The 12,531-nt window shown below is 45.8% G+C and overlaps 1 protein-coding gene across 1 annotated transcript in view; it reads left to right on the plus strand.

Moving 5' to 3' along the window:
• The window catches only part of LOC119169670 (cell adhesion molecule Dscam1), a 233,612-nt gene that overhangs the window by 155,389 nt on the left and 65,692 nt on the right, over positions 1-12,531 (plus strand). Inside the window, exons 7-12 of the mRNA XM_075885653.1 lie at positions 1,126-1,446; positions 3,206-3,351; positions 5,423-5,684; positions 6,415-6,576; positions 9,986-10,288; positions 10,506-10,625. Of these exons, the coding sequence (XP_075741768.1) occupies positions 1,126-1,446; positions 3,206-3,351; positions 5,423-5,684; positions 6,415-6,576; positions 9,986-10,288; positions 10,506-10,625 (1,314 nt within the window). The remainder of the gene's footprint in view (positions 1-1,125; positions 1,447-3,205; positions 3,352-5,422; positions 5,685-6,414; positions 6,577-9,985; positions 10,289-10,505; positions 10,626-12,531) is intronic.

The following is a 12,531-nucleotide window of genomic DNA, read 5'->3' on the forward strand; positions in this document are numbered from 1 at the left end:
CTCCAGCTACGTCTCGTTGGTCTGTTAAATACAAAAAAGTAAAGACAATTCCACGAAATAGGTACCGTATTGAGAATGATGAAAACTGTTGTGTTTAACAACGTGATACATAAACACTGCTCGGTGCGTAATTTTGGCTTTAAAAAGACTGGGTTGCAAACAAACGTGTGCAAGTATCCTATGAAAGATTGATGTGCAAGGGTTACGTGCATCGATGTGCACTTAACATATTGTGTGATTTTTATGTGTGCTTTCTAATAAGCTTCTTAATTGCGAGTCAGCGCCGGTGCCATTGTTTCTTCCGTCTTTTTTTTTCAAGTAGTTTTTTTTATTTATTTACAAATACTGCTGTCTCAGTTTTTGAGACATTGCAGGAGTGGAATACAAATGTTCAAACGGTAAAAGAAATTATCAGAATACATGACTACGCAACTCTTTTTCGAATTGCAGAGCATCGAGTCTGCGCAGAGACCCATCAAGCTCATTCCATAGATCCACGGTCCACGGAAAAAAAGGAAAACTTAAAGCAGTCGAGACTAGCTCTAAAGGGCGTAATGTTTAAGGGATCAAATCGTCGGGTACGGCGCGCAGAAGCTGCAACAAAAGAAATGAGCGCTAGAACACCCAAGCCTGTGTGAACAGTCTTATGCAGGAGGATGATACGATCGCAAGTGCGCCGATGTTCTAGAGACTGCAGTGATAAAACATGCGCATGCGAAGTAGGCGAGAACCGCTGGTCATAGCGACGAAAAATAAACCTTATTGCTTTCTTCTGAACAGATTCTAACATAGCTATGTCATGTTTATGGTGAGGCGACCAAACAACCGACGCATATTCAAGTATGGGCCTGACCAAGGTCTTGTACGCTGTCAATTTGCATTCTTTTGTCGAGTTGTTTAAAGTGCGTCGGAGATACCAAAGTTTTCGAAGAGCCTTGTTGCAGATTGTTTCGACGTGCGTGCGCCATTTTAAGTTTGTTGTCAGAGTTACACCTAGGTATTTAAACTGTTGCGCTGTTTCAAGATGAATACCAACCAACTTGCCCAAAAATCCTTTTTTTCCTAAACATACTTGTTCGTCTTCACCCTCCTCGTAACTTCACCGCTAACCATTCGCTTCTGCAGAGCCCTTGGAGGTGGACATGTGGACGCGAACGAGGGAGGTGCGCTCCGGAGACACCCTCACTCTCAACTGCAGCGTGTCCGGATTTCCCGTGCGCTCGGTCACGTGGTTCAAAGATGGCCGCGCCATCACGGGCCCGTCGGCCGTCAAGACGTCGGTCTCTGGCAGCCGAGGTGGCCAGGTCTCGTCGCGGCGCGTGCTCATGCTGAACCAGTACATGCTGCGCATACAGGCTGCGCAGAGCGACGACTCCGGCGTCTACCAGTGCCACGCGGAGAACGAGCGAGACTCGGCGCAGGCGCAGGCCTTCGTCCACGTCAGGTGTACGTGAGCGTGCACCCGCTCCTGTCAGCAGCGCCTGTTTAGATACTCTTTGCTTCTTGCCCATGCTTGGTTGCGTTAATCACCTGCAGTGTCTTTGCGGAATAGTCTTCATCGCGAAATTTTGGAATGGCACTGCTCGTGACGAGTCAGTTTTCACAGCGTCGGTGGCCTTACTCTCGCATTTGTGTTTATGCAGATACTTAAAGAAATACTGCAGGCCTGTAAAAGGGCAATGAAGGATGGGCATTGTGTGCTATGTACCAAATGAAATCAACTTCGAAAATGGCACCAGTTGACACTCTCCCTATAAAGCTTAAGAAACGGTGAAGCTGGTCGATCTTAGGCTGCTTAAAGTGGCCTTCGTGGCTGATGCCAGGTCTGTTCTAAGCGTAGAATAAGTACAGTCGAACCACAGCCTTTCACAGACCATGCAAGAATGCCCAAACTCCATCGCCCGAACGACCAGTCAAAGCTGGCTGTGGCATCCTCGGTAGAGGTGCGGGCCTTCCAAGCATCATTCATACTTGGCTCTCTCGGCGGGCAAACCCAGCGTGGCGGCTGCGTGGGCAGTCTCCATCGGTGGGCATGGCTGATAAGAACCGGCGGATGATAAGCTATGGAAAGGAGGGGTTTTTTTTAGACTTTTACCTTCAAGATCTTCCCTGTTAAATCTATAAAAATGTCCAAGAGCGAACAATCTAGCCCAACACGTAAAGCTAAGCCGCAGAATATTGAGTTACGCACAGTACAACATAAACTTTGGAGTAAGTGTGCCGAATAATAATAATAATAATAATAATAATAATAATAATAATAATAATAATAATAATAATAATAATAATAATAATAATAATAATAATAATAATAATAATAATAATAATAATAATAATAATAATAATAATAATAATAATAATAATAATAATAATAATAATAATAATAATAATAATAATAATAATAATAATAATAATAATAATAATAATAATAATCAATTGCTATTAATATTATTATTATTATTATTCTTATCTTGCATTTTACGTACCCGATCAATGGTATGATTATCTGGTATTGTTTCACCTGCACTTATACCTCGCAGTACACGGGCGTCTAGCGTTTCATCTCTGGATCTAAAAAATTCTGATGAAAATTTCAGCGATCCAGTCAGTGCTATGCAGATGCGTGAGAGGTGAGCCATTGTTTTACATGTAAATGTAAGGTACGTTAGAGCTGACTTTCGCAAAACCACGAACTCGCCTTTTAATTACTCAAAAAAAGAAAGTAAAGAACCTACTCCGTGTAGTAGTCATTTGTGTTCGAGCGCATTAAAGGTAGCAAGCTGATTTTGAGAGAGCTCTTATCGCATTTTGAAGCATTCAAGGTAAATGCCTAATTAAATAAAGTACCATATAAAGTAAGCTATAAGGTGCATTCAACAAGTACAATGCATTAGTGTTTAGTGTACGTTATACCCAGCACACGCAGTAACTTATTCAACGAACTTCCATGCTTGAATGGCCTGAATTTATGAACGGGCCAATGACAATATATTTTTGTGACTTACGCTACACAGGAACCACGTGTTATACCCGCTGAGAAATCGGGACATACTTCTGTAAAAGCTCGTCTTCGGCGCTTTATGTCCAGGGTTGCCCGAGTCAGCAGGATGGACTGGCAGCACCTTGTGCTTGTTTTTGTGAACGGCGGATGCACTGTACTGTAAGGGAAATCACTCTCAAATATTGCTACTTGTGTTTCGTGCAGCTGAACCACCGGTCCTGGTATCCCACTTCCAGGACGTCGTGGTACGCCCAGAGGAACCAGTGTCACTACGATGTGCCGCCACTGGGACGCCGCTGCCTCAAATCACGTGGTCTCTTTACGACGTCCAAGTTCAGGACTCCAGCCGGGTGAGAATCCTTTGCCCCCAGTTTTTAAAACAAATCTTATTCCTTATTCATGCGTTCTCGGGAACACTAAATAAGTCTTACACCTCTCTGGCACTAGCATTTGCCTCAGAGAAGACGTACCAGGTTTTGATGATCTATTATTCTTGTGTCTTCCTATACACATAAGTAGATAGTTCGACGCACAACTGCAAAAGAAGACTGCCTGCTTTACATGATCACGTACACAAGTCATTTATTCAAAGAAGCATGGAAGAAGAGCACGACTACAGTATGCGTTTTACCAGCAGTAATAGTGTGTTATGGTACATCGCCTTAATGCTAATTCAACTGGCGACAGCATGCGTTTTTAGCTGCTTTCTGCCTACATTATTTTCATAGATGCTTTCGCAAACTTAAGAAAATGTTAATTTTAAGGCTTCACACCATTGCAAGTGGTGCACGCGCTAAAGTAGCTCCCATAAGACTTCACTGTAGGTATCATTAGATGTGAGAACACCAGGGTATGTAAGGTATAGCGCAGCTCGTCTTATGCAAACTATGCATCTACTACAATGAATGTATACTGAACGACGCATCCAGAATTTACAAGGATGTCGTTTTACACACAAACATTTCGCACCACGTTACACACTGTAACACTTCAAGTCTGCTGCCATCTTGCTAATGCAATAATTTGTACAATCGGGGTCGAAGCTTGCTGCAAGGCATAATGAGGCACACTGTCAGAGAAGGATTAAATTGCTTTGACGTTCTGAATAGATTGCACTACTGCCTGCTTCCCTCCCACATTGCAGTTTTCTGCTTCTAGCGGGCTGTTGCACTACCTCGAGAATCGGCCCAACTTTAAGTCAGAGTTATTCAATTATATGAGATTCAAAACTCTCCTTAGGCTCGTTCAATCAAAATCGGGGCAAGTAATTGACCCCAATATTGGAAGTGAACAGATTGTCACGCCACCTGTTGATTAGCGCACCCGCTATTAAACGCATTATTTGTGTTTGGTGTTGCTGCTCTCAGGTGGCACGAAAGTCAGCCCACTCCCGAAAAATTGGGCCAACTGTGTGTCCGGGTTTCGGAACGCAGTTTCGCAACTGTTATGATTGAATAACTCTGACTTTAACCAAATAATGATGCCATGTGATCAAGCAATATTTTGACGTCATGCGAAGGATTTTATCATAGAACAGCGGGTGATTACGTCACATATTTCGGTGGTCTTCGAGGTCTTTGCTCCTCCATACTCTACTGACTCGGGAAAAGCTCCGACGAACCGAGCATTGTGAGAGTTGGTATTGGTTTGTGAATGAAAGTTTGCGCAAAAAAGAAGAATACGAAAAAAAGAAGGCATAGACAGGTGCAGGTCAGTACGTCTTTTTTTGCGCAAACTTACATTCGAGATTTTCTCGAGTTACGAGATTTTCTCGTGGGTTTTTCGGACGGGTCTCGCAGGGCCTCGTGAAGGCTCCCAAAGTATCGTAAAATCTTGCAAAGTCTCGTGCGCAAGTGTCGCACAGGGGAAAGCTACCATAGACACTTGAGGCCTTTGTCTTAATATGATGTTTTCTACGTGCAAAATATTAGTATTGCTCCGCAAAAAAGACCTAATATCTTGCGTTTAAACGCGTTGTAAGGATATATTGTTTTCAGGCGTTCTGTACTCCGTATTACGCAACAGTAGTCACCTTAAAGCTATTCCCTCGCTACGCCAAATCGTCCGCAAAGTTTCCGTGTTTAGAGAAAACAAAAGAAGTGCTAAAAACTTGATTTATTAAGCCTAAGAATAGCAACCCCACTTCTGTTTTGGGGTAGCGCTGCGGTCGACTCTTTTAAAGGTCGATTGCTTCGTTGAACAACATTTCAGAAGACGGCGCTTTGCTACATCTGCGTCCTGCGCAAGTGTGAAAAATTCTCACAGCTCTTTCCGTATGCTTCTTGCGTTGGTATTACGGGATTCATAATAAATTTAACAAGTGAGACATTTACTGAATGGGAAGCATGAAGACATGGCGTACGCGGTATTAAGAAGACGATATTGTTGTGAAAGAGCCCAATTGACGGCTCTCAACGACAGGTTCGCGTGGGAGACTACGTGAGCCGCGACGGCTCCGTCATCAGCTTCGTCAACGTGACGCGGGTGCGGCACGAAGACGGCGGTGCCTACCGTTGCGAGGCCTCCAACGTGCACGGCTCGCACGCGCACTCCGGTCGCCTGAACGTGCTCGGGCCACCGGCGGTGCGCGACATGCCCAACCGGACGGTCGTGGCGGGGCGCAGGGCCGTGCTGCACTGCCCGTACTACGGACATCCCGTTAGCCGGGTGGCTTGGCACAAAGGTAAAAACGCTTGCAAAAGTAAGAATTAAGGAAACGAAAAAGCTCCGCCGGAGATTGATATGAGTTGTGCTTGAAATGTTATCAGGACATCTTCCAGGGCCTCTTCAGGCCGCATTATGCGAAACCAATGTTTGTGACTACTGAGAAGGAGGAGGAGGAGGAGGAGGAATAATAGTTTTTTTTCTAGAACTGTCGATGACTGGAATTGTTTGCCGTGTGACATCTTTCATTCTAATAAGTTTCTTGGTGACCTTGAGCGTCACCTTCTTTCTTAACCTTTTGTTTCTTTTGTATTGTTGTCTGTGGTTTTCTTCAATTACGTTTTGATGTATCCACTCCTGCTTGGGCCAGCACATTGGCCTGCAGTATTGTGAAATAAAATAAATAAATAAATAAATAAATAAACTTTATTATTAGAAACCAGCCGCTATAGGTCACATTCGTTTTAGCTGTAGTTTAGCTTTACCTTATCAATGCCTTATCTAATACTGCTTTATGATAAATGCGCAATAATTTTTAAATTTCATGTTAGTATTGAGCTACACCGCATTTGCGCCTTTTTAGTGATTCTATAAGCCTTCTCATTTGTAGTAACAGAGTTTTCTTCGCAGTGTTTTCGTAGTATACCCCCTGACCTTTGGAAGAACGTTTAGCTTAGGCTTAGGATACGTACACTGACGAGTAGCGTAACGGAGTTTATTTGCTCCCGCATTCGACACTGGTTTAACAGATGCCAGAAGCCTACCCAGCAGCAAGCGCGTCATGGCTCACGAGAATGGCTCCCTTGTCCTGGAGGCGGTGAGCCGCAATGACGACCAGGGACGCTATTCCTGCTCAGTGCGCAACGAGCAAGGTAGCGAAGCACACAACCACTTTTACCTCCGGGTGCTCGGTGAGCAAAGCCACCTACTATTTTCTTTGTCTGTTGCCTTCTCTCTTTTTTGTTATACTAATTCAGTGATCAAAGCTCATAGCAGTTAATGAGAAATAGTCGTTGAACGTAGTAGAGGCAGTTTATGATCAACGTGGCACTGTTAAAGACACGTAGTGCTATTTTGGGCGATATAACACTAATATAATAAATATTTTCAAATTGCGCAAATGAGAAATTTTACACCTATCACAAAAACCGTTAGAGCTCCCTGGACCTATCATAGATGACAAATGTCGTAATGTGTCAATGGGAAGCTTAGTACTTTTATGGGCTAGGTGTAGGTGAAACAGGAGCTGACAGTTTTTGAATAGGATTTCGGACCCCACTTTACATCTTGCACTTTCAGCATCACGATGCTAAACCACGATGAATAATAGTTAAAAGCGTCCACAGGTATCTACTTTTGAAACACTGATTCTTTGAAATTACAATTTTCAACATGTACTGGTGAATGATTCGATGGGGATCTCCCTCAATTTTTGGAATCCACACTCTGGCGTCATCAGCCAAGGCAGTCCAACTTCTAGTCACCCTAGCTGCGTGAAGCGTACAACCTGTCAAATCGAGAACTCATCTTAAGAATATGGACTATTTGTCGGCTAATCTTTGTTGTATGCGTGAGAAATGAGAAAGCAATAATTGGGTACAAGCATTGCTTAGTTCACAACATCAACTGCTTCTTGGAAATCTGGCTAGTCTGGTCTTGGCTGAGAGCCGTCGCTTCAGTGCGTGCCACCATGTTTCTTCGACGCAGAGCTTTTAGAACAAGCTCTGGAGCTCCCGCTAAATTCGAAAAATAGCATCCCCAATGCAAACCCCCGATACGCTGTTTGAGTCTTGTGCATGCGCAGTGACCTCCACGTCATTTCTTTGGTGTTCGAGAACTATGGAATCCATAATTGAGAACGCCTTGTTGTCTTGCACTACCTGTCTTTGCCGTCATAAGCCCATTGAAGAGAGAGAGCACGCTTTACAGGCTGGAAAGGTTCGTTTTGTAAGTTCAGGTATGAAATATGAAAGCTTTTGTGTAGAGATTCTTACCGAGTAAAGTATGAAAAGAGAGAGGCACGAACATTCAGTTCACATTTTGCTATTTAAAAATATGTTTTGCCCCAATAAACTTGTATATGTGGCATAGCAAACTCTGCAAGGCGCAAAGTCCTCCTGAGATAATGTGGGTATCCCAGAATATGCGGAAAATTTATATTAACATCGTCCTTCTGACGACTATATCGTTTTGCCTTGGTAAACACGAAAATATGACAGAGCACTTATTACAGATCAATGATGTTTTTATATGACTGCTGACATTTTTAGTCAACATAATGCAAGTGATGTTTTCTCACAGTAAACAAGTTGCTGAGACAGAGCACGCTTTACAAGCCGTGCAACTTTTGTGAGCATTGCTGAAAATACTTGTCGTTAACAACATTTTTTAAGAATGATCGGTTGTTGCAATAAAAACGCACACAAGGGAGAGCCCACTTTAAAGCCCGCAAGACAATATTGTATGAGTTAAGCGATCACCCCTCCCACTCCTCACTAAGAGATCACCACCATATCCACAAAGTGAATGAGGTTACAGGAGCTTGCTTATAGATGACGGGTACTTTAATGGGGTGTGCGGCGTGACCACCTTACTGCGCATGCGCATCTCCCTCTCTCTCTCCACTTCTAAACTCCCCCTTTTTCAACCGAGTGGGTGGCAGAGGCTACAAAATGCTTCCTCAGCAGCACACAGCTCCACTGCGCATGTGTATACCCCTCCCCTTCTCTCCTCACCTATTCTTCTCCCTCCTACACTCTCAGTGGAAACACGTTACACGTTTCCGTGAGACAGAGCACGTCTGCCTTGGTTAGCACGGGATCACGTTCGATGACTCTGGCGCGTGCGTAGAGCCACTGGCTTTTCGGCAGTGCTATAGTCGTGGTCACCGGCAACGCTGGTCACCAGCAGCGGTCAGGTCACCGGCATCGAGCGATGTCCAGCAGCAGTGTTAGTGATTTGGAGGTCCTGAAAGGTGGTGCACCTGCTTAAAGTGACCTAGACGAGTTTGTATAAGTACCGTTAACTACCTTCCCGCTGCTTCCACACAAGGTTCCCTTTAGCAGTATATTGTGTAATATTTTAACAATAACTTTTGGAGCAATTGCTATCAGCGCGCATGCATGTTACCCATTGTGCCATAAATCATCAAAGTTTTTGTGTTGTGAAAGCAGCGATAACGCCATTATTCATCATTTTTCGGAAAGAGTGGTAGCTGCTGAACACTTGTAGGGCATCATATGCATTTTGTTGAGGCTGTGGTTTACGAGAATGAGTGATCTGGGGCTTTTGCAATGGGTTGGAGCATTCAAAGACCTGTTCTTCGAAATTCACAGTGTGACACCTGGTTCTTACTCTGCTTTTATAATGTGCTTTATTACGCATGTTGATGTGATTGCTTGCCCGACATGAAGGCCACACAGAGTCAGTTTTCGATGAAGTTTCAAGCACAGGCGGTGCTCTGTGGTAGAGTACTGGGCTATCACGTAGAGGACACGCTTTTTGTTCTCATTCTGTCATCGCTATTTCTTGCGTATTTAGGTTTTTCTTATTGCATGCGATAGTAGTTACGGACACCGGCGGTGGTGGAAAACTGCGGCGTACGCGACCCTTGATGTCAACTTGTAACAGCTTTCCCCGTAAAAATGCGACCTTTGGATACCTTTTTTTGCTCGTCGTTCGACGACAGGCGCTCGAAAGTGAGTGGCAGTCGTGGTAGTAGACAATACAAAGTATTCATATGCAGATGTATTCACATTTGGCAAACGTTCTTGTGTAGCCCAGTGGTTGAGAAACTTGCCTTCGGAGAGGGGGGAGGGTTAAACTCTAGCACTGATAGCAGTTTTCTGCACTCTGTTGCATTCGTTTCTTCCGCTAATTTATTAGGGTGCCTTGACATCGACATCAATGCTTCATAATGCTTCAATACATACTGTTTCTCCATAGCTCTCAACGGGGCCCTAGTGATTTTTGCCCACAAACGGCTACATCCCCTAGGTATGCGCTACTCTGCCGTAAGGAATAAGGGAGAATTTGACGTTGTCATTGTGTCACAATCGATTCCTTGCTTCAGACAACACACGGGGCGAACACCACTATTTCGCACAATTTACAATCAGAACGCTTTTTCTTTGCGAACGCTGATTCAGTTTTAAACTTTTCCAGCCTGTATAGATTTTTTACTACGATCTAACATCCAGTTTGTGTGCATGATTGAGTTGCGCCAGAAAGAAAAAAAGCCCAACCTTTTCACGACGTTTTTCTGCTATAAAAATAGCTGTGCCTAATAGTTTCGTCTGTACTTCCCGTGGTCGTACGCAGTGCCGCCGTCCATTACGCCCTTCTCGTTTCCCGAGAAGCCTCAGCTTGGCTCTCGAGCCAGTGTCACGTGCAGCGTGCCCGTGGGAGACCCACCCATACGGCTGTCGTGGCTGCGAGACGGAATGCCGCTGGAATCGGACTCTTCTTCTACCTCTGCCGTGGGCATTGCTGCGGGTCATGTGGACGACTTCATCTCAACGCTGGTGTTCAGGTCTCTACGCGAAGAGCACACGGCTGTATACACATGCCTTGCGGCCAACGAGGCCGCCTCGATCAACTACTCAGCTCCACTCGTCGTTTACGGTCAGTGCTTACCAGTCTTGTGTGAGTACATGTTTAAGTATGAGAAAAAAACCTATAAAAAAGTTCTTACATTTTCGTACAATTATAACAGTGCATGAATATCTGCTGAAATCCTTCCTAATTAGCAACGCTTTACAAACTGAGCGTATAAAAGGTAAAATAACACTCAGTGGCACAAAACGCTGCATCGACGCAGAATTTGTTGGATTTGTTGCAGCTCCACCAAGATGGCGGCTAGAGCCCACAGATGCCACGGTGACGACCGGTGAGCGCATTATACTGGACTGCCAGGCTGATGGAACGCCAGAGCCACGAGTGCGCTGGAAAAAGTCTGCAGGTATTGTGCTTTTTCTACAGAACAAGTTCTAACCTGAACTTTCTTTTATATTGTGACGGGGCGAGGTCTTGGCTTACAGGACAGCGTCCACCGAGAATCAGCAGCCGAACAAGATGTCTGAGTTGCCTCTCGCGCAAGTGCCTAACGCACAGGCGTCTTCTTCATCTTCGCAAAGTGCCACGCTTGCTCCTGTCGATGATGCACCGTAACATCACTCCCCTGCGGTGGAAGCGCCGTCACGGCGCTTAGTACGGCGGCGACGCACGAAGAGGGTGATACGGTTTCAGTCTGGAAACGTGTACAAAGTCTGTCTGGAGTGAGGTGGTCGAAAAGGCATTGTTTAGGGGTACGATCTCGTAGCTCACGTCACTAAGTTGTCGTAACACTTTGTAGGGGCCATGGTAGTGTGATAGTAGCTTCTCTGATAAGCCGACTTGGCGGTTTGGTGTCCAGAGAAGTACCAGAGACCCCGGCGAAAAGTGCACGCTTTGGTGGCGACTGTCATAGCGATCTTTTTCTGCGCTTGCGACAAGTGCAGCCGATCATGGGCAAGCTGACGGGCTGCACGGGCTCGAGAAACGACATCGCTGGCGTACTCAGTAGACAAGGGGGCAGCCGAAGGAAGGAGCGTGTCAAATGGTAATGCTGGATGTCGGCCAAATAGCAAATAAAAGGGCGAATAACTAGCTGTGTCGTGCCGTGAAGAACTGTACGCGAACGTGACAAAGGGGAGTGCTTTGTCCCAGTCACGGTGATCTGGCGAAACGTACATTGACAGCATCTGCGTCAGCGTTCGGTTCAGACGCTCGGTCAATCCATTTGTCTGTGGATAATAAGCGGTGGTAAGCTTGTGCTCAGTGGAGCAGGCGCGGAGAATGTCATCCACAACACGTGAAAGAAAGTACCTTCCTCAATCAGTAAGCAGCTGCCGCGGAGCGCCGTGATGAAGAATGACTTCATACAAGAGATAGTCAGCGACGTTAGTGAAACAGCTTGTCGGCAGTGCTTTAGTGATGGCAAAGCGTGTGGTGTAGTCTGTGGCGACTGCAACCCATTTATTTCCGGAGGTGGACGTAGGAAACGGGCCCAACAAGTCAAGGCCAACACGGAAGAATGGTTCCGTCGGTATGTCAATGGGCTGTAGGAGGCCAGACGGTAGCACAGAGGGGCGCTTGCGGCGTTGGCAGCGGTCGCAAGCAGTGACGTAGCGAACCACAGAACGATACAGTCCGGGCCAGAAAAAGCAACGTCGCACACGATCGTAGGTACGAGAGACGCCTAGGTGACCGGCTGTAGGTACGTCATGTAGTTGTTCGAGAACGCTGGTACGCAGGTGATGGGGAAGCATGAGTAGTAATTGCGGGCCATCAGCGTTGAAGCTGCGACGGTACAGAATGTTGTCGTGCAGTTCAAACAGGCGAACGGAAGGGTCTGTTGGAGCAGAGGTCAGACGCTCGATGATGGAGAGTAACGACGGGTCACGTCGTTGTTCGGTGGAGATATCACCCAAAGCGTGGATGGAGAGAACGCAGGGGTCTGAATCAAGGTCTGTCAAGTCGGGCGTTTCAACCGGATAACGTGACAAACAGTCTGCGTCTGTGTGGAGGCGTCCCGACTTGTAGTGGACCACGAATGAGTATTCTTGCAGACGGAGCGCCCAGCGACCAAGACGTCCAGATGGGTCCTTTAGCGATGACAGCCAGTAAAAAGCGTGATGGTCCGTAACAACGGAAAAAGTTCGGCCATACAGGTAAGGCCTGAATTTCGCCACGGCCCACACTAAAGCTAGGCATTCACGCTCAGTGATGGAGAACTTCCGTTCGGCAGGTGAAAGAAGACGACTGGCGTAAGCAATCACGCGGTCCTTCGCATGCTGTCGTTGGCCAAGGACCGCTCCGATTTCATG

Source organism: Rhipicephalus microplus, chromosome 2, assembly GCF_043290135.1.
Source record: "Rhipicephalus microplus isolate Deutch F79 chromosome 2, USDA_Rmic, whole genome shotgun sequence".
Lineage (NCBI taxonomy): Eukaryota > Metazoa > Arthropoda > Arachnida > Ixodida > Ixodidae > Rhipicephalus > Rhipicephalus microplus.